At 47.8% G+C, this 19,449-nt stretch overlaps 1 protein-coding gene across 2 annotated transcripts in view; it reads left to right on the top strand.

Annotated features, from left to right (window-relative positions):
* Positions 1 to 315: 315 nt before the first annotated feature.
* The window catches only part of LOC121564831 (probable G-protein coupled receptor 19), a 60,014-nt gene continuing 40,880 nt past the window's right edge, over positions 316 to 19,449 (top strand). Inside the window, exons 1-2 of one of the 2 annotated variants that reach the window (XM_045214545.1) lie at positions 316 to 580; positions 15,467 to 17,156. In XM_045214545.1, the coding sequence (XP_045070480.1) occupies positions 15,497 to 16,798 (1,302 nt within the window). In that variant the 5' untranslated portion in view covers positions 316 to 580; positions 15,467 to 15,496 and the 3' untranslated portion in view covers positions 16,799 to 17,156. Of the gene's footprint in view, positions 581 to 15,466; positions 17,157 to 19,449 lie in introns of those variants that run through there. The other variant, XR_006658499.1, reaches the window with a different exon arrangement.

The raw sequence follows: 19,449 nt of genomic DNA, 5'->3' as shown, positions 1-19,449 counted from the left end.
GTGGATGGAAGTGGAGCAGGGTTCTTCCAAATCCTCTCCTCAACCCCTTCATCTTCACTGATTGGAAGAGACTCGACAGGTGAAATGAATATGGTGGAAGATCATCATTAGGGTTGCTTTCACCTGGTCACTTCTGTCAGATCAGTAGTGAATGAGAGGAAGGGAGAGGACATCCTTATTTAGAGATTTGACAAAGATCCAGTGTTGTTCACAGACTAGGCCTGTTTTTAACCTTTTATCTATATTATCATAGTGGGCACGTGATCATCACACCATGTGACCGTCTCCATTGAGCGAAAAGGAATTGATTATATTATATTGCCCCCCTCCCCTTCTCTCCTCCTCTCACCTTCCGCGACATTTTGTCTCGTTCCTAGCAGCCTGTTTCCACTTTCCAGGGATGCAGCAGTTGACGCGAGGAGGAGGAGGCTGTTATTGTGACGGTTGGAACCGAACAGAACGGGAACATGATTCAGATGAAGAACCGGGCGCTCCTCAGAAGCACAATATCCGTTAGATTGATGGAATAATAAGGCGTTGGATAAAGAATGAAAATGTGACCGTTATTGTCGTGAGACAGGTACGTGACTGATTATTATTGTAACCGTTACCCGGGTAGACCCGGCCGTAGCGTAATAAAGCAGAACGGTGGAGGAGAGCGTTTTACCTTCATCTCCATCATGAGCGTTTTAGACCCAGCCCATAATAATTAGGATATTCAGAATGTGTTTTATTTTGCCTAAACGTTGTCCTTGTTCACATGAATGTGTCCATAACAGAACGGGATGTGTTGAGTCAGTGTGCGCACATCTGTGCCAGACAGTGTTAGATTTGATATCTCAATTTCATAGATGTTATTCATATTCAACGGTCATCAATAAAAAATCTGCGAAATATATATATATATATCCAGTCACAGAACATTCGCACAACGTTTGCACTACAAACATACAGGTGTTTGTCAGGTTGTTGTTGTTTTTTGTCATGTGTTGTCCTGTATGTCTGTGGTATATTCAGGTTCTATGTTGATAGGCTGTTATTCCCGAAGCGGAATCTCTGAGACGTGTTCTCCTGTCCGCCTGCTGTGTGGAGGCTGCTTCCGGGGAACAACACTACTCGTGTAGGCCAGACGGACAATACATTTCCATCTGCCTGCTGCTAATGGTGATGTCGGTGGCTTGGGGTAGATCAGTAATTTAATATGATTCTCTGTCTCTGATAGGCATAATATGAGCTCACCATCTCACCACTTCAGTACAATATGTAAAGCCAGATAGAGAGCGAGGAGTCTCTGTTATGTCCTCTGTAGCTCAGCTGGTAGAGCACGGCGCTTATAACGCCAAGGTAGTGGGTTCGATCCCCGGGACCACCCATACACAAAAAAAGTATACACGCATGACTGTAAATCGCTATGGATAAAAGCGTCTGCTAAATGGCATATTATATGTCCCTCATAATGGTGACATATCTTGTTGTTTTAAGATATTAATGTCATCTCTAGCCTACAAAGCTTCTTCAGCTCTCCCAAAGAGTTGATAGACTATTCTTTCTACCTCTGTTCTCACTACATTCCCTGTCATGACACTAGAGAGAGATCTTATTTTTATTGTATTTTGTGTATTTTGGGGGTGTTTTACCCCCTTTTTCTCCCCAATTTCGAGGTGTCCAATTGGTAGCTACAGTCTTGTCCCATCGTTGCAACTCCGGCCAAAATCTCCCCTACCCTGGACGACGCTGGGCCAATTGTGCTCCGCCCCATGGGTCTCCCGGTCGCCCCATGGGTCTCCCGGTCGCCCCATGGGTCTCCCGGTCGCCCCATGGGTCTCCCGGTGGTGTTGACCCTGGTCTGTCATGGTGTTGACCCTGGTCTGTCATGGTGTTGACACTGGTCTGTCATGGTGTTGTGGTGTCGACACTGGTCTGTCACGGTGTTGTGGTGTTGACACTGGTCTGTCACGGTGTTGTGGTGTTGACACTGGTCTGTCATGGTGTTGACCCTGGTCTGTCATGGTGTTGACACTGGTCTGTCATGGTGTTGACACTGGTCTGTCACGGTGTTGACACTGGTCTGTCACGGTGTTGACACTGGTCTGTCACGGTGTTGACACTGGTCTGTCATGGTGTTGACACTGGTCTGTCATGGTGTTGACACTGGTCTGTCATGGTGTTGACACTGGTCTGTCATGGTGTTGACACTGGTCTGTCATGGTGTTGACACTGGTCTGTCATGGTGTTGACACTGGTCTGTCACGGTGTTGTGGTGTTGACACTGGTCTGTCATGGTGTTGACACTGGTCTGTCATGGTGTTGACACTGGTCTGTCATGGTGTTGTGGTGTTGACACTGGTCTGTCACGGTGTTGTGGTGTTGACACTGGTCTGTCATGGTGTTGACACTGGTCTGTCATGGTGTTGACCCTGGTCTGTCATGGTGTTGACACTGGTCTGTCATGGTGTTGTGGTGTTGACACTGGTCTGTCACGGTGTTGTGGTGTTGACACTGGTCTGTCATGGTGTTGACACTGGTCTGTCATGGTGTTGTGTTGTTGACACTGGTCTGTCATGGTGTTGACACTGGTCTGTCATGGTGTTGACCCTGGTCTGTCATGGTGTTGACCCTGGTCTGTCATGGTGTTGACACTGGTCTGTCATGGTTTTGACACTGGTCTGTCACGGTGTTGTGGTGTTGACACTGGTCTGTCACGGTGTTGTGGTGTTGACACTGGTCTGTCATGGTGTTGACACTGGTCTGTCATGGTGTTGTGTTGTTGACACTGGTCTGTCGTGGTGTTGACACTGGTCTGTCGTGGTGTTGACCCTGGTCTGTCATGGTGTTGACCCTGGTCTGTCATGGTGTTGACACTGGTCTGTCATGGTGTTGACACTGGTCTGTCACGGTGTTGTGGTGTTGACACTGGTCTGTCATGGTGTTGACACTGGTCTGTCATGGTGTTGTGTTGTTGACACTGGTCTGTCACGGTGTTGTGGTGTTGACACTGGTCTGTCACGGTGTTGTGGTGTTGACACTGGTCTGTCATGGTGTTGACACTGGTCTGTCATGGTGTTGACACTGGTCTGTCACGGTGTTGTGGTGTTGACACTGGTCTGTCACGGTGTTGTGGTGTTGACACTGGTCTGTCACGGTGTTGTGTTGTTGTCACAGTGTTGCTCTCTCTCTAGCCCAGAAACACTGTAAACTGTATATCTTTCAGCAGCAGCACCTGGCTTGTTGAGGTTCAGGCTTGTCTCTCATCAGGCTGTGTGTGTGTGGATGGCAGGGCTGAATCAGGTTATGGTTGCCAAGGGAATATAGAGAATGAAGGTAGAGAGAGGAGGGCCACTGGAGTAAACATGAGATGTGTGATAAACCTGTCAACCAGGGTCTGGGCTGGCTATAACCCACCTCAACCTCTACACAGACAGCAACCAGGGTATGGGCTGGCTATAACCCACCTCAACCTCTACACAGACAGCAACCAGGGTCTGGGCTGGCTATAACCCACCTCAACCTCTACACAGACAGCAACCAGGGTCTGGGCTGGCTATAGCCCACCTCAACCTCTACACAGACAGCGGGGGGAAAAATGATTTAGTCAGCCACCAATTGTGCAAGTTCTCCCACTTAAAAAGATGAGAGAGGCTTGTAATTTTCATCATAGGTACACGTCAACTATGACAGACATTGTAGGATTTTTAATGAATTTATTTGCAAATTATGGTGGAAAATAAGTATTTGGTCACCTACAAACAAGCAAGATTTCTGGCTCTCACAGACCTGTAACTTCTTCTTTAAGAGGCTCCTCTGTCCTCCACTCGTTACCTATATTAATGGCACCTGTTTGAACTTGTTATCAGTATAAAAGACACCTGTCCACAACCTCAAACAGTCACACTCCAAACTCCACTATGGCCAAGACCAAAGAGCTGTCAAAGGACACCAGAAACAAAATTGTAGACCTGCACCAGGCTGGAAAGACTGAATCTGCAATGGTAAGCAGCTTGGTTTGAAGAAATCAACTGTGGGAGCAATTATTAGGAAATGGAAGACATACAAGACCACTGATAATCTCCCTCGATCTGGGGCTCCACGCAAGATCTCACCCCGTGGGTCAAAATGATCACAAGAACGGTGAGCAAAAATCCCAGAACCACACGGGGGGACCTAGTGAATGACCTGCAGAGAGCTGGGACCAAAGTAACAAAGCCTACCATCAGTAACACTACGCTGCCAGGGACTCAAATCCTGCAGTGCAAGACGTGTCCCCCCTGCTTAAGCCAGTACATGTCCAGGCCCGTCTGAAGTTTGCTAGAGTGCATTTGGATGATCCAGAAGAGGATTGGGAGAATGTCATATGGTCAGATGAAACCAAAATATAACTTTTTGGTAAAAACTCAACTCGTCGTGTTTGGAGGACAAAGAATGCTGAGTTGCATCCAAAGAACACCATACCTACTGTGGAGCATGGGGGTGGAAACATCATGCTTTGGGGCTGTTTTTTCTGCAAAGGGACCAGGACGACTGATCCGTGTAAAGGAAAGAATGAATGGGGCCATGTTCGTGAGATTTTGAGTGAAAACCTCCTTCCATCAGCAAGTGCATTGAAGATGAAACGTGGCTGGGTCTTTCAGCATGACAATGATCCCAAACACACCGCCCGGGCAATGAAGGAGAGGCTTCGTAAGAAACATTTCAAGGTCCTGGAGTGGCCTAGCCAGTCTCCAGATCTCAACCCCATAGAAAATCTTTGGAGGGAGTTGAAAGTCTGTGTTGCCCAGCGACAGCCACAAAACATCACTGCTCTAGAGGAGATCTGCATGGAGGAATGGGCCAAAATACCAGCAACAGTGTGTAAAAACCTTGTGAAGACTTACAGAAAACATTTGACCTGTGTCATTGCCAACAAAGGGTATATAACAAAGTATTGAGAAACTTTTGTTATTGACCAAATACTTATTTTCCCCCATAATTTGCAAATAAATTCATTAAAAATCCTACAATGCGATTTTCTGGAATTTTTTTTCTCATTTTGTCTGTCATAATTGACGTGTACCTATGATGAAAATTACAGGCCTCTCTCATCTTTTTAAGTGGGAGAATTTGCACAATTGGTGGCTGACTAAATACTTTTTTTCCCCACTGTAAACCTGCCCTCTAGAGTACCTCAGCCTCGAAAGAACCTTAATGATTATCCCCAGAGAGACTCTGGACTCCACAGACTCCCGCTTATTGCCTCTGTGTGCCCTGCTGTCCCCTGGTGTGGTTTGGCTCAGCTGTGTCCCTCGGAGTGACTAATGAATAGTTTCGTCTCTTGAGCAGTCACAGCTCCTCAGCGCATGTTGTTGATATAATACAGAGATAGAGATGTATTAGATTAGAGGTAGAGATAGAGATGTATTAGATTAGAGGTAGAGATAGAGATGTATTAGATTAGAGGTAGAGATAGAGATGTATTAGATTAGAAGTAGAGATAGAGATGTATTAGAATAGAGGTAGAGATAGAGATGTATTAGATTAGATGTAGAGATAGAGATGTATTAGATTAGAGATAGAGATGTATTAGATTAGAGATGTATTAGATTAGAGGTAGAGATAGAGATGTATTAGATTAGAGGTAGAGATATAGATGTATTAGATTAGAGGTGGAGATAGAGATGTATTAGATTAGAGGTGGAGATAGAGATGTATTAGATTAGAGGTAGAGATAGAGATGTATTAGATTAGAGGTAGAGATAGAGATGTATTAGATTAGAGGTAGAGATAGAGATTATTAGATTAGAGGTGGAGATAGAGATGTATTAGATTAGAGGTAGAGATAGAGATGTATTAGAATAGAAAGCCCCTCAACACAGTCCCTCTATCACCCATTAAGCCATCCCCTCAACACAGTCCCTCTATCACCCATTAAGCCATCCCCTCAACACAGTCCCTCTATCACCCATTAAGCCCCTCAACACAGTCCCTCTATCACCCATTAAGCCCCTCAACACAGTCCCTCTATCACCCATTAAGCCCCTCAACACAGGTCCTCTATCACCCATTAAGCCATCCCCTCAACACAGTCCCTCTATCACCCATTAAGCCATCCCCTCAACACAGTTCCTCTATCACCCATTAAGCCATCCCCTCAACACAGTCCCTCTATCAACCATTAAGCCATCCCCTCAACACAGTCTCTCTATCACCCATTAAGCCATCCCCTCAACACAGTCCCTCTATCACCCATTAAACCATCCCCTCAACACAGTCCCTCTATCACCCATTAAGCCATCCCCTCAACACAGTCCCTCTACTCACCCATTAAGCCCCCTCAACACAGGTCCTCTATCACCCATTAAGCCATCCCCTCAACACAGTCCCTCTATCACCCATTAAGCCATCCCCTCAACACAGTTCCTCTATCACCCATTAAGCCATCCCCTCAACACAGTCCCTCTATCAACCATTAAGCCATCCCCTCAACACAGTCTCTCTATCACACATTAAGCCATCCCCTCAACACAGTCCCTCTATCACCCATTAAACCATCCCCTCAACACAGTCCCTCTATCACCCATTAAGCCATCCCCTCAACACAGTCCCTCTATCACCCATTAAGCCCCTCAACACAGTGCCTCTATCACCCATTAAGCCATCCCCTCAACACAGTTCCTCTATCACCCATTAAGCCATCCCCTCAACACAGTCCCTCTATCACCCATTAAGCCATCCCCTCAACACAGTCCCTCTATCACCCATTAAGCCATCCCCTCAACACAGTCCCTCTATCACCCATTAAGCCCCTCAACACGGTCCCTCTATCACCCATTAAGCCATCCCCTCAACACAGTCCCTCTATCACCCATTAAGCCATCCCCTCAACACAGTCCCTCTATCACCCATTAAGCCATCCCCTCAACACAGTCTCTCTATCACCCATTAAGCCATCCCCTCAACACAGTCCCTCTATCACCCATTAAGCCATCCCCTCAACACAGTTCCTCTATCACCCATTAAGCCATCCCCTCAACACAGTCCCTCTATCACCCATTAAGCCCCTCAACACAGTCCCTCTATCACCCATTAAGCCATCCCCTCAACACAGTCCCTCTATCACCCATTAAGCCATCCCCTCAACACAGTTCCTCTATCACCCATTAAGCCATCCCCTCAACACAGTCCCTCTATCACCCATTAAGCCATCCCCTCAACACAGTCCCTCTATCACCCATTAAGCCCCTCAACACAGTCCCTCTATCACCCATTAAGCCCCTCAACACAGTCCCTCTATCACCCATTAAGCCATCCCCCTCAACACAGTCCCTCTATCACCCATTAAGCCACCCCCCTCAACACAGTCCCTCTATCACCCATTAAGCCATCCCCCTCAACACAGTTCCTCTATCACCCATTAAGCCATCCCCTCAACACAGTCCCTCTATCACCCATTAAGCCATCCCCTCAACACAGGTCCTCTATCACCCATTAAGCCATCCCCTCAACACAGTCCCTCTATCACCCATTAAGCCATCCCCTCAACACAGTCCCTCTATCACCCATTAAGCCATCCCCTCAACACAGTCTCTCTATCACCCATTAAGCCATCCCCTCAACACAGTCCCTCTATCACCCATTAAGCCATCCCCTCAACACAGTCCCTCTATCACCCATTAAGCCAGCCCCTCAACACAGTCCCTCTATCACCCATTAAGCCATCCCCTCAACACAGTCCCTCGATCACCCATTAAGCCATCCCCTCAAAACAGTCCCTCGATCACCCATTAAGCCATCCCCTCAACACAGTTCCTCTATCACCCATTAAGCCATCCCCTCAACACATTCTCTCTATCACCCATTAAGCCCCTCAACACAGTCCCTCTATCACCCATTAAGCCATCCCCTCAACACAGTCCCTCTATCACCCATTAAGCCATCCCCTCAACACAGTCCCTCTATCACCCATTAAGCCCCTCAACACAGTCCCTCTATCACTCATTAAGCCCCTCAACACAGTCCCTCTATCACCCATTAAGCCCCTCAACACAGGTCCTCTATCACCCATTAAGCCCCTCAACACAGTCCCTCTATCACCCATTAAGCCATCCCCTCAACACAGGTCCTCTATCACCCATTAAGCCATCCCCTCAACACAGTCCCTCTATCAACCATTAAGCCATCCCCTCAACACAGTCTCTCTATCACCCATTAAGCCATCCCCTCAACACAGTCCCTCTATCACCCATTAAACCATCCCCTCAACACAGTCCCTCTATCACCCATTAAGCCATCCCCTCAACACAGTCCCTCTATCACCCATTAAGCCCCTCAACACAGGTCCTCTATCACCCATTAAGCCATCCCCTCAACACAGTCCCTCTATCACCCATTAAGCCATCCCCTCAACACAGTTCCTCTATCACCCATTAAGCCATCCCCTCAACACAGTCCCTCTATCAACCATTAAGCCATCCCCTCAACACAGTCTCTCTATCACACATTAAGCCATCCCCTCAACACAGTCCCTCTATCACCCATTAAACCATCCCCTCAACACAGTCCCTCTATCACCCATTAAGCCATCCCCTCAACACAGTCCCTCTATCACCCATTAAGCCCCTCAACACAGTGCCTCTATCACCCATTAAGCCATCCCCTCAACACAGTTCCTCTATCACCCATTAAGCCATCCCCTCAACACAGTCCCTCTATCACCCATTAAGCCATCCCCTCAACACAGTCCCTCTATCACCCATTAAGCCATCCCCTCAACACAGTCCCTCTATCACCCATTAAGCCCCTCAACACGGTCCCTCTATCACCCATTAAGCCATCCCCTCAACACAGTCCCTCTATCACCCATTAAGCCATCCCCTCAACACAGTCCCTCTATCACCCATTAAGCCACCCCCTCAACACAGTCCCTCTATCACCCATTAAGCCATCCCCTCAACACAGTTCCTCTATCACCCATTAAGCCATCCCCTCAACACAGTCCCTCTATCACCCATTAAGCCATCCCCTCAACACAGGTCCTCTATCACCCATTAAGCCATCCCCTCAACACAGTCCCTCTATCACCCATTAAGCCATCCCCTCAACACAGTTCCTCTATCACCCATTAAGCCATCCCCTCAACACAGTTCCTCTATCACCCATTAAGCCCCTCAACACAGTCCCTCTATCACCCATTAAGCCATCCCCTCAACACAGTCCCTCTATCACCCATTAAGCCATCCCCTCAACACAGTCCCTCTATCACCCATTAAGCCCCTCAACACAGTTCCTCTATCACCCATTAAGCCATCCCCTCAACACAGTCCCTCTATCACCCATTAAGCCATCCCCTCAACACAGTCCCTCTATCACCCATTAAGCCATCCCCTCAACACAGTCTCTCTATCACCCATTAAGCCATCCCCTCAACACAGTCTCTCTATCACCCATTAAGCCCCTCAACACAGTCCCTCTATTACCCATTAAGCCATCCCCTCAACACAGTCCCTCTATCACCCATTCAGCCATCCCCTCAACACAGTCTCTCTATCACCCATTAAGCCATCCCCTCAACACAGTCCCTCTATCACCCATTAAGCCAGCCCCTCAACACAGTCCCTCTATCACCCATTAAGCCATCCCCTCAACACAGTCCCTCGATCACCCATTAAGCCATCCCCTCAACACAGTCCCTCGATCACCCATTAAGCCATCCCCTCAACACAGTTCCTCTATCACCCATTAAGCCATCCCCTCAACACATTCTCTCTATCACCCATTAAGCCCCTCAACACAGTCCCTCTATCACCCATTAAGCCATCCCCTCAACACAGTCCCTCTATCACCCATTAAGCCATCCCCTCAACACAGTCCCTCTATCACACATTAAGCCATCCCCTCAACACAGTCCCTCTATCACCCATTAAGCCATCCCCTCAACACAGTCCCTCTATCACCCATTAAGCCATCCCCTCAACACAGTTCCTCTATCACCCATTAAGCCATCCCCTCAACACAGTTCCTCTATCACCCATTAAGCCCCTCAACACAGTCCCTCTATCACCCATTAAGCCATCCCCTCAACACAGTCCCTCTATCACCCATTAAGCCATCCCCTCAACACAGTCCCTCTATCACCCATTAAGCCCCTCAACACAGTTCCTCTATCACCCATTAAGCCATCCCCTCAACACAGTCCCTCTATCACCCATTAAGCCATCCCCTCAACACAGTCCCTCTATCACCCATTAAGCCATCCCCTCAACACAGTCCCTCTATCACCCATTAAGCCATACCCTCAACACAGTCTCTCTATCACCCATGAAGCCCCTCAACACAGTCCCTCTATCACCCATTAAGCCATCCCATCAACACAGTCCCTCGATCACCCATTAAGCCATCCCCTCAACACAGTCTCTCTATCACCCATTAAGCCCCTCAACACAGTCCCTCTATCACCCATTAAGCCATCCCCTCAACACAGTCCCTCTATCACCCATTAAGCCATCCCCTCAACACAGTCCCTCTATCACCCATTAAGCCATCCCCTCAACACAGTCCCTCTATCACCCATTAAGCCATCCCCTCAACACAGTCTCTCTATCACCCATTAAGCCCCTCAACACAGTCCCTCTATCACCCATTAAGCCATCCCCTCAACACAGTCTCTCTATCACCCATTAAGCCCCTCAACACAGTCCCTCTATCACCCATTAAGCCATCCCCTCAACACAGTCCCTCTATCACCCATTAAGCCATCCCCTCAACACAGTCCCTCTATCACCCATTAAGCCCCTCAACACAGTCCCTCTATCACCCATTAAGCCATCCTCTCAACACAGCGCCTCTATCACCCATTAAGCCATCCCCTCAACACAGTTCCTCTATCACCCATTAAGCCATCCCCTCAACACAGTCCCTCTATCACCCATTAAGCCAGCCCCTCAACACAGTCCCTCTATCACCCATTAAGCCATCCCCTCAACACAGTCCCTCTATCACCCATTAAGACATCCCCTCAACACAGTTCCTCTATCACCCATTAAGCCATCCCCTCAACACAGTCTCTCTATCACCCATTAAGCCCCTCAACACAGTCCCTCTATTACCCATTAAGCCATCCCCTCAACACAGTCCCTCTATCACCCATTCAGCCATCCCCTCAACACAGTCTCTCTATCACCCATTAAGCCATCCCCTCAACACAGTCCCTCTATCACCCATTAAGCCATCCCCTCAACACAGTTCCTCTATCACCCATTAAGCCATCCCCTCAACACAGGTCCTCTATCACCCATTAAGCCATCCCCTCAACACAGTCCCTCTATCACCCATTAAGCCATCCCCTCAACACAGTTCCTCTATCACCCATTAAGCCATCCCCTCAACACAGTTCCTCTATCACCCATTAAGCCATCCCCTCAACACAGTCCCTCTATCACCCATTAAGCCATCCCCTCAACACAGTCCCTCTATCACCCATTAAGCCATCCCCTCAACACAGGTCCTCTATCACCCATTAAGCCCCTCAACACAGTCCCTCTATCACCCATTAAGCCATCCCCTCAACACAGTCCCTCTATCACCCATTAAGCCATCCCCTCAACACAGTTCCTCTATCACCCATTAAGCCATCCCCCTCAACACAGTCTCTCTATCACCCATTAAGCCCCCTCAACACAGTCCCTCTATCACCCATTAAGCCATCCCCTCAACACAGTCCCTCTATCACCCATTCAGCCATCCCTCAACACGGTCTCTCTATCACCCATTAAGCCATCCCCTCAACACAGTCCCTCTATCACCCATTAAGCCATCCCCTCAACACAGTCCCTCTATCACCCATTAACCATCCCCTCAACACAGTCCCTCTATCACCCATTAAGCCAGCCCCCTCAACACAGTTCCTTTATCACCCATTAAGCCCCTCAACACAGTCCCTCTATCACCCATTAAGCCATCCCCTCAACACAGTTCCTCTATCACCCATTAAGCCCCTCAACACAGTCCCTCTATCACCCATTAAGCCCCTCAACACGGTCCCTCTATCACCCATTAAGCCATCCCCTCAACACATTCCCTCTATCACCCATTAAGCCATCCCCTCAACACAGTCTCTCTATCACCCATTAAGCCATCCCCTCAACACAGTCCCTCTATCACCCATTAAGCCATCCCCTCAACACAGTCCCTCTATCACCCATTAAGCCATCCCCTCAACACAGTCCCTCTATAACCCATTAAGCCATCCCCTCAACACAGTTCCTTTATCACCCATTAAGCCCCTCAACACAGTCCCTCTATCACCCATTAAGCCATCCCCTCAACACAGTTCCTCTATCACCCATTAAGCCCCTCAACACAGTCCCTCTATCACCCATTAAGCCATCCCCTCAACACAGTCCCTCTATCACCCATTAAGCCCCTCAACACAGTCCCTCTATCACCCATTAAGCCCCTCAACACAGTCCCTCTATCACCCATTAAGCCATCCCCTCAACACAGTCTCTCTATCACCCATTAAGCCATCCCCTCAACACAGCTCCTCTATCACCCATTAAGCCCCTCAACACAGTCCCTCTATAACCCATTAAGCCATCCCCTCAACACAGTCTCTCTATCACCCATTAAGCCATCCCCTCAACACAGTCCCTCTATCACCCATTAAGCCCCTCAACACAGTCCCTCTATCACCCATTAAGCCCCTCAACACAGTCCCTCTATCACCCATTAAGCCATCCCCTCAACACAGTCTCTCTATCACCCATTAAGCCATCCCCTCAACACAGCTCCTCTATCACCCATTAAGCCCCTCAACACAGTCCCTCTATAACCCATTAAGCCATCCCCTCAACACAGTCCCTCTATCACCCATTAAGCCATCCCCTCAACACAGTCTCTCTATCACCCATTAAGCCATCCCCTCAACACAGTCCCTCTATCACCCATTAAGCCATCCCCTCAACACAGTCCCTCTATCACCCATTAAGCCCCCATCACAGTCCCTCTATCACCCATTAAGCCATCCCCTCAACACAGTCCCTCTATCACCCATTAAGCCATCCCCTCAACACAGCTCCTCTTTGTCAGGGAGCACAGAGAGAGACCGTAGGGCCCAAGGAAAGCCATTGTCAGACCACTGAGTGTTTTTGAATATGAGCCTCTCACCATATAGAGTGTTCTGACTGTTTGACCACAGAGAGCGAGAGACCATCGTAGAGCCCAAGGACTGCTCTTCTTCCTGAGGCCTTGTCAATAATGACGATGTTCCTTCTCACCATTATGAAATGTAGGGAGCTCGCCTCGGTTTCCTCTTGCTACAAACACATCTTGATCTTTCCAAGGAGACACAGACACACACACACACACACACACACAGACAAACACACAGACAAGCACACACACAGACAAACACACACACACACACACGAACACACAGACAAACACACACACACACACACACACAGACAAACACACACACACACACAGCATCTCACAGACGTCCTCAGATCAGGGCAGTTCAGGACTGATCCTTCCTCAGGTTAAAAAAATAATGTATGCACTCACTAACTGTAAGTGGCTCTGGATAAGAGCGTCTGCTAAATGACTAAAAATGTAAATGTAAATGTTAGAATATAATCTATAAACCTGGGAAGATGAGTTACAGTGCCTTCAGAAAGTATTCGTACCCCTTGACTTATTCCACATTTTGTTGTTAGCGCCTGAATTCTAAATGGGTTAAATAAATAAAAATCTCCCATCTACACACAATACCCCATAATGACAAAGTGAAAACAAGTTTTTTAGAAATATTTCCAAATGTATTGAAATGTACATAAGTGTTCAACCCCCTGAGTCAATACATGTTAGAATCCCCTTTGGCAGCGATTACAGCTGTGAGTCTTTCTGGGTAAGTCTCTAAGAGCTTTGCACACCTGGATTGTACAATATCTGCACATTATTTTTATTTTTTTATTCTTCAAGCTCTGTCAAATTGGTTGTTGATCATTGCAAGACAGCCATTTTCAAGTCTTGCCATAGATTTACAAGACAATTTAAGTCAAAACTGTAACTAGGCCACTCAGGAACATTTAATGTAATCTTGGTGAGCAACTCCAGTGTACATTTGGCCTTGTGTTTTAGGTTATTGTCCTGCTGAAAGGTGAATTTGTCTCCCGGTGTCTGTTGGAAAGCAGACTGAACCAGGTTTTCCTCTAGGATTTTACCCTATTCCGTTTCTTTCTATCCTGAAAAACTCCCTAGTCCTTGCCCGATAATAGGCATACCCATAACATGATGCAGCCACCACCATGCTTGGAAATATGACGCGTGGTACTCAGTGATGTGATGTGTTGGATTTGCCCCAAACAGAACACTTTGTATCCAGGACATAAAGTTAATTTCTTTGCCACATTATTTTTTGCAGTTTTACTTTAGTGCTTTAATGCAAACAGGAAGCGTGTTTTGGAATATTCTGTACAGGCTTCCTTCTTTTCACACTGTCATTTAGGTTAGTATTGTGGAGTAACTACAATGCTGTTGATCCATCCTCAGTTTTCTCCTATCACGGCCTTTAAACTCTGTAGCTGGTTTAAAGTCACCATTGGCCTCATGGTGAAATCCCTGAGCAGTTTCCTTCCTCTCCGGCAACTGAGTTAGGAAGGACGCCTGCATCTGTATCTGTTGATGTGCCCTTGTGCAAGGCACTTAACTCTAATTTGCTCCAGGAGCGCCGTGCTCCTGTGGCTGACCTTGTAAAACAACACATTTCACTGCACCTTTCTGGTGTATGTGACAATAAAACATTATTATTTATTTTGTAGTGACTGGGTGTATTGATACACCATCCAACGTGTAATTAATAACTTCACCATGCTCAAAGGGATATTCAATGTCTGCTTTTTATTTATGAAATTTTTTACCCATCCTTCTTTGCGAGGCATTGGAAAACCTCCCTGGTCTTTGTGCTTGAATCTGTGTTTGAAATTCACTGCTCGACTGAGGGACCTTACAGATAATTGTATGTGTGGGTACAGAGATGAGGTAGTCATTCAAAAATCATGTTAAACACTGTTATTGCACACAGAGTCCATGCAACTTATTATGTGACTTGTTAAGAACATTGTTTACTCCTGAACTTATTTAGGCTCGGCCATAACAAAGGGGTTGAATAATTATTGACTCAAGACATTTCAGATTTTCATTTTTAATTAGTTTGTAAAAATGTCTAAAAACATAATTGTGTGTAGGCCAGTGACACAAATCTGGATGTAATTCATTTTAATCCATTTTTAATTCACACAACAAAATGTGGAAAAAGTCAAGGGGTGTGAATACTTTCCGAAGCAGTGTAAGTATCTTATTTCCATGAACGTCCTCTTCCATATTGGTATATATCATATACAGTGCTTAAGGTATTATTTAGGACCTACTGTTTTGTATGTTTTCCATGTCTCCTCCTTCTCACAACATCTTGTTTGTGTGTTTGTCTCTGCAGCTCTCCTGTGGTGCAGTACCGATAGCAGCCATGGTGTACGCCCAATCAACAGACAGCATCAAGCCCTCCCTCCTGTCCCTCCTCTCCCCCTCCTTTACCCTCCCCATGACCTTTAACCTCTCAGACAGGGACAACACCAGCTCAGCCACACCCTTCCTCTGTAACCGCGATGCCCTCTCCTCCTCCTCTTCCTCCTCCGGCCTCTGGAACACCACCCAGGTGTCGTATGAACTCACCCCAGCGGAGGTGGCTGTTCTGGGGCTGGTGTTCAGTCTCCTGTGGCTGGTCTCCATCCTGGGTAATGCTCTAGTGTGTGTGGTGATCCACCGCAGCAGGAGGAGCCAGTCCACCACTAACTACTTTGTGGTGTCCATGGCCTGCGCTGACCTGTTGCTGTCCCTGGGCTGCGCTCCCTTCATCCTCCTCCAGGTGACCTGCGGGGGCTGGCCTCTCAGCGCCGTCGCCTGTAAGGCTGTCCGCTACCTGCAACACCTGTGTCCCGGTGTCCAGGTGTATGTCCTGCTGTCCATCTGTGTGGACCGGTTCTACACCATCGTGTACCCGCTAAGCTTCAAGGTGTCCCGGGAGAAAGCCAAGCGGATGATCCTGGCCTCCTGGCTGTTGGACGCCGCCTTCGTCTCCCCCTGCTTTTTCTTCTACGGCTCGGAGGCGGCGGCGGCGGCGGACGGGGGCGGGCACTGTGACTTCTTCCTGCCGGCGGGAAGCTGGGACGGCGTGGCGTACGGTTCCGCCCACCTGCTCCTGGGGTTCCTGGTCCCAGGTGTCCTCATTGTGTGGTTCTACCGGCGCGTGGTCCGATACATCTGGAGGATCGGCGCAGATGGACACACGGTCAGGAGAACCACCAACATCGTCCCCAGGACTAAAGTGAAGACCATCAAGATGTTTCTCGTGCTGAACGTGGTGTTTCTCCTCACCTGGACTCCGTTCTACGTGGTCCAGCTGTGGCACCCCAGCGAGGCCCCGAGCCCCGGCAGACAGGGGGCGCTAGTGTTCTGCTGTGTGGTCTGGGTGTCGTTCAGCGCCACCGCCTCCAAACCCTTGCTCTACTCCGCGTACAACGCTAACTTCAGACGCGGCATGAGGGAGACCTTCTGCACGTCCTCTATGAAGTGTTACCGTAGCAACGCCTACACCGTCACCGCCAGCTCCCGCGTGGCCAAGAAGAACTACGTGGGCGTGGTGGACATCCCCGTGGCGACCAAGACGACGCACACCAACGACTCAGTCTACGACACGTTTGACCGCGAGGCCAAGGAGAAGAAGCTGGCCTGGCCAATCAGAGCCAACCCTCCCAACACCTTCGTCTGACAGGCGGGGAGGGAAACGGGGTTTAACTATCAATCAGAGCCAACCCTCCCAACACCTTCGTCTGACAGGAGGGGAGGGAGACGGGGTTTAACTATCAATCAGAGCCAACCCTCCCAACACCTTCGTCTGACAGGCGGGGGGGGAAACGGGGTTTAACTATCAATCAGAGCCAACCCTCCCAACACCTTCGTCTGACAGGAGGGGAGGGAGACGGGGTTTAACTATCAATCAGAGCCAACCCTCCCAACACCTTCGTCTGACAGGCGGGGAGGGAAACGGGGTTTAACTATCAATCAGAGCCAACCCTCCCAACACCTTCGTCTGACAGGCGGGGAGGGAAACGGGGTTTAACTATCAATCAGAGCCAACCCTCCCAACACCTTCGTCTGACAGGAGGGGAGGGAAACGGGGTTTAACTATCAATCAGAGCCAACCCTCCCAACACCTTCGTCTGACAGGCGGGGAGGAACGGGGTTTAACTATCAATCAGAGCCAACCCTCCCAACACCTTCGTCTGACAGGAGGGGAGGGAGACGGGGTTTAACTATCAATCAGAGCCAACCCTCCCAACACCTTCGTCTGACAGGAGGGGAGGGAAACGGGGTTTAACTATCAATCAGAGCCAACCCTCCCAACACCTTGGTCTGACAGGAGGGGAGGGAGACGGGGTTTAACTATCAATCAGAGCCAACCCTCCCAACACCTTCGTCTGACAGGCAGGGAGGGAGACGGGGTTTAACTATCAATCAGAGCCAACCCTCCCAACACCTTCGTCTGACAGGAGGGGAGGGAAACGGGGTTTAACTATTGACGTTACATTTCTGAGGATGACATGCATTGAAACTGCATTGAAACATTCAGATATGGATTGTCTGAATGGGTTTTCTGCGTTATCAACAGTTCAACAGTACAACAATGTTGTAGAGGACAATACCTGGGGTGCTAATACAGTATCTTTGATTCCAGCTACAACATTTGTGGGTACTTTGGAACAGATGAGATCTTGCACTGACTTCCAGGGAGAGTGGGAGTGTGTTCACATTGTGTTGAATCACCAGCTGGATCCCACGTATATGGATCTGAATCCACTGTTTCTGCTACAGTCTATTAACATGTATATGGTTCTGAATCCACTGTCTGTCTGCTACAGTCTATTAACATGTCTATGGTTCTGAATCCACTGGGTTTCTGCTACAGTCTATTAACATGTCTATGGTTCTGAATCCACTGGGTTTCTGCTACAGTCTATTAACATGTCTATGGTTCTGAATCCACTGTCTGTCTGCTACAGTCTATTAACATGTCTATGGTTCTGAATCCACTGGGTTTCTGCTACAGTCTATTAACATGTCTATGGTTCTGAATCCACTGGGTTTCTGCTACAGTCTATTAACATGTCTATGGTTCTGAATCCACTGGGTTTCTGCTACAGTCTATTAACATGTCTATGGTTCTGAACCCACTGTCTGTCTGCTACAGTCTATTAACATGTCTATGGTTCTGAATCCACTGGGTTTCTGCTACAGTCTATTAACATGTCTATGGTTCTGAATCCACTGGGTTTCTGCTACAGTCTATTAACATGTCTATGGTTCTGAATCCACTGGGTTTCTGCTACAGTCTATTAACATGTCTATGGTTCTGAATCCACTGTCTGTCTGCTACAGTCTATTAACATGTCTATGGTTCTGAATCCACTGGGTTTCTGCTACAGTCTATTAACATGTCTATGGTTCTGAATCCACTGGGTTTCTGCTACAGTCTATTAACATGTCTATGGTTCTGAATCCACTGGGTTTCTGCTACAGTCTATTAACATGTCTATGGTTCTGAATCCACTGTCTGTCTGCTACAGTCTATTAACATGTCTATGGTTCTGAATCCACTGTCTGTCTGCTACAGTCTATTAACATGTCTATGGTTCTGAATCCACTGTCTGTCTGCTACAGTCTATTAACATGTCTATGGTTCTGAATCCACTGGGTTTCTGCTACAGTCTATTAACATGTCTATGGTTCTGAATCCACTGGGTTTCTGCTACAGTCTATTAACATGTCTATGGTTCTGAATCCACTGGGTTTCTGCTACAGTCTGTTAACATGTCTATGGTTCTGAATCCACTGGGTTTCTGCTACAGTCTATTAACATGTCTATGGTTCTGAATCCACTGTCTGTCTGCTACAGTCTATTAACATGTATATGGTTCTGAATCCACTGTCTGTCTGCTACAGTCTATTAACATGTCTATGGTTCTGAATCCACTGTCTGTCTGCTACAGTCTATTAACATGTCTATGGTTCTGAATCCTCTGTCTGTCTGCTACAGTCTATTAACATGTCTATGGTTCTGAATCCACTGGGTTTCTGCTACAGTCTATTAACATGTCTATGGTTCTGAATCCACTGGGTTTCTGCTACAGTCTATTAACATTTCTATGGTTCTGAATCCACTGGGTTTCTGCTACAGTCTATTAACATGTCTATGGTTCTGAATCCACTGGGTTTCTGCTACAGTCTATTAACATGTGTGGTATGATGTCTATGATATGAGCATGACATGGGAGAGTTAAGAGTGTATGTATGTAAAAGGGTTTTCTCAGGTAGAGCAGTCTGTGGACATGATCCTTTATCATTCTCATCCTTCTATAACAC

This window comes from Coregonus clupeaformis, unplaced genomic scaffold (assembly GCF_020615455.1).
Source record: "Coregonus clupeaformis isolate EN_2021a unplaced genomic scaffold, ASM2061545v1 scaf0276, whole genome shotgun sequence".
NCBI lineage: Eukaryota > Metazoa > Chordata > Actinopteri > Salmoniformes > Salmonidae > Coregonus > Coregonus clupeaformis.
Note: the sequence above shows the minus strand (reverse complement) of the source record. Positions and strands in the feature narration are given on the sequence as shown.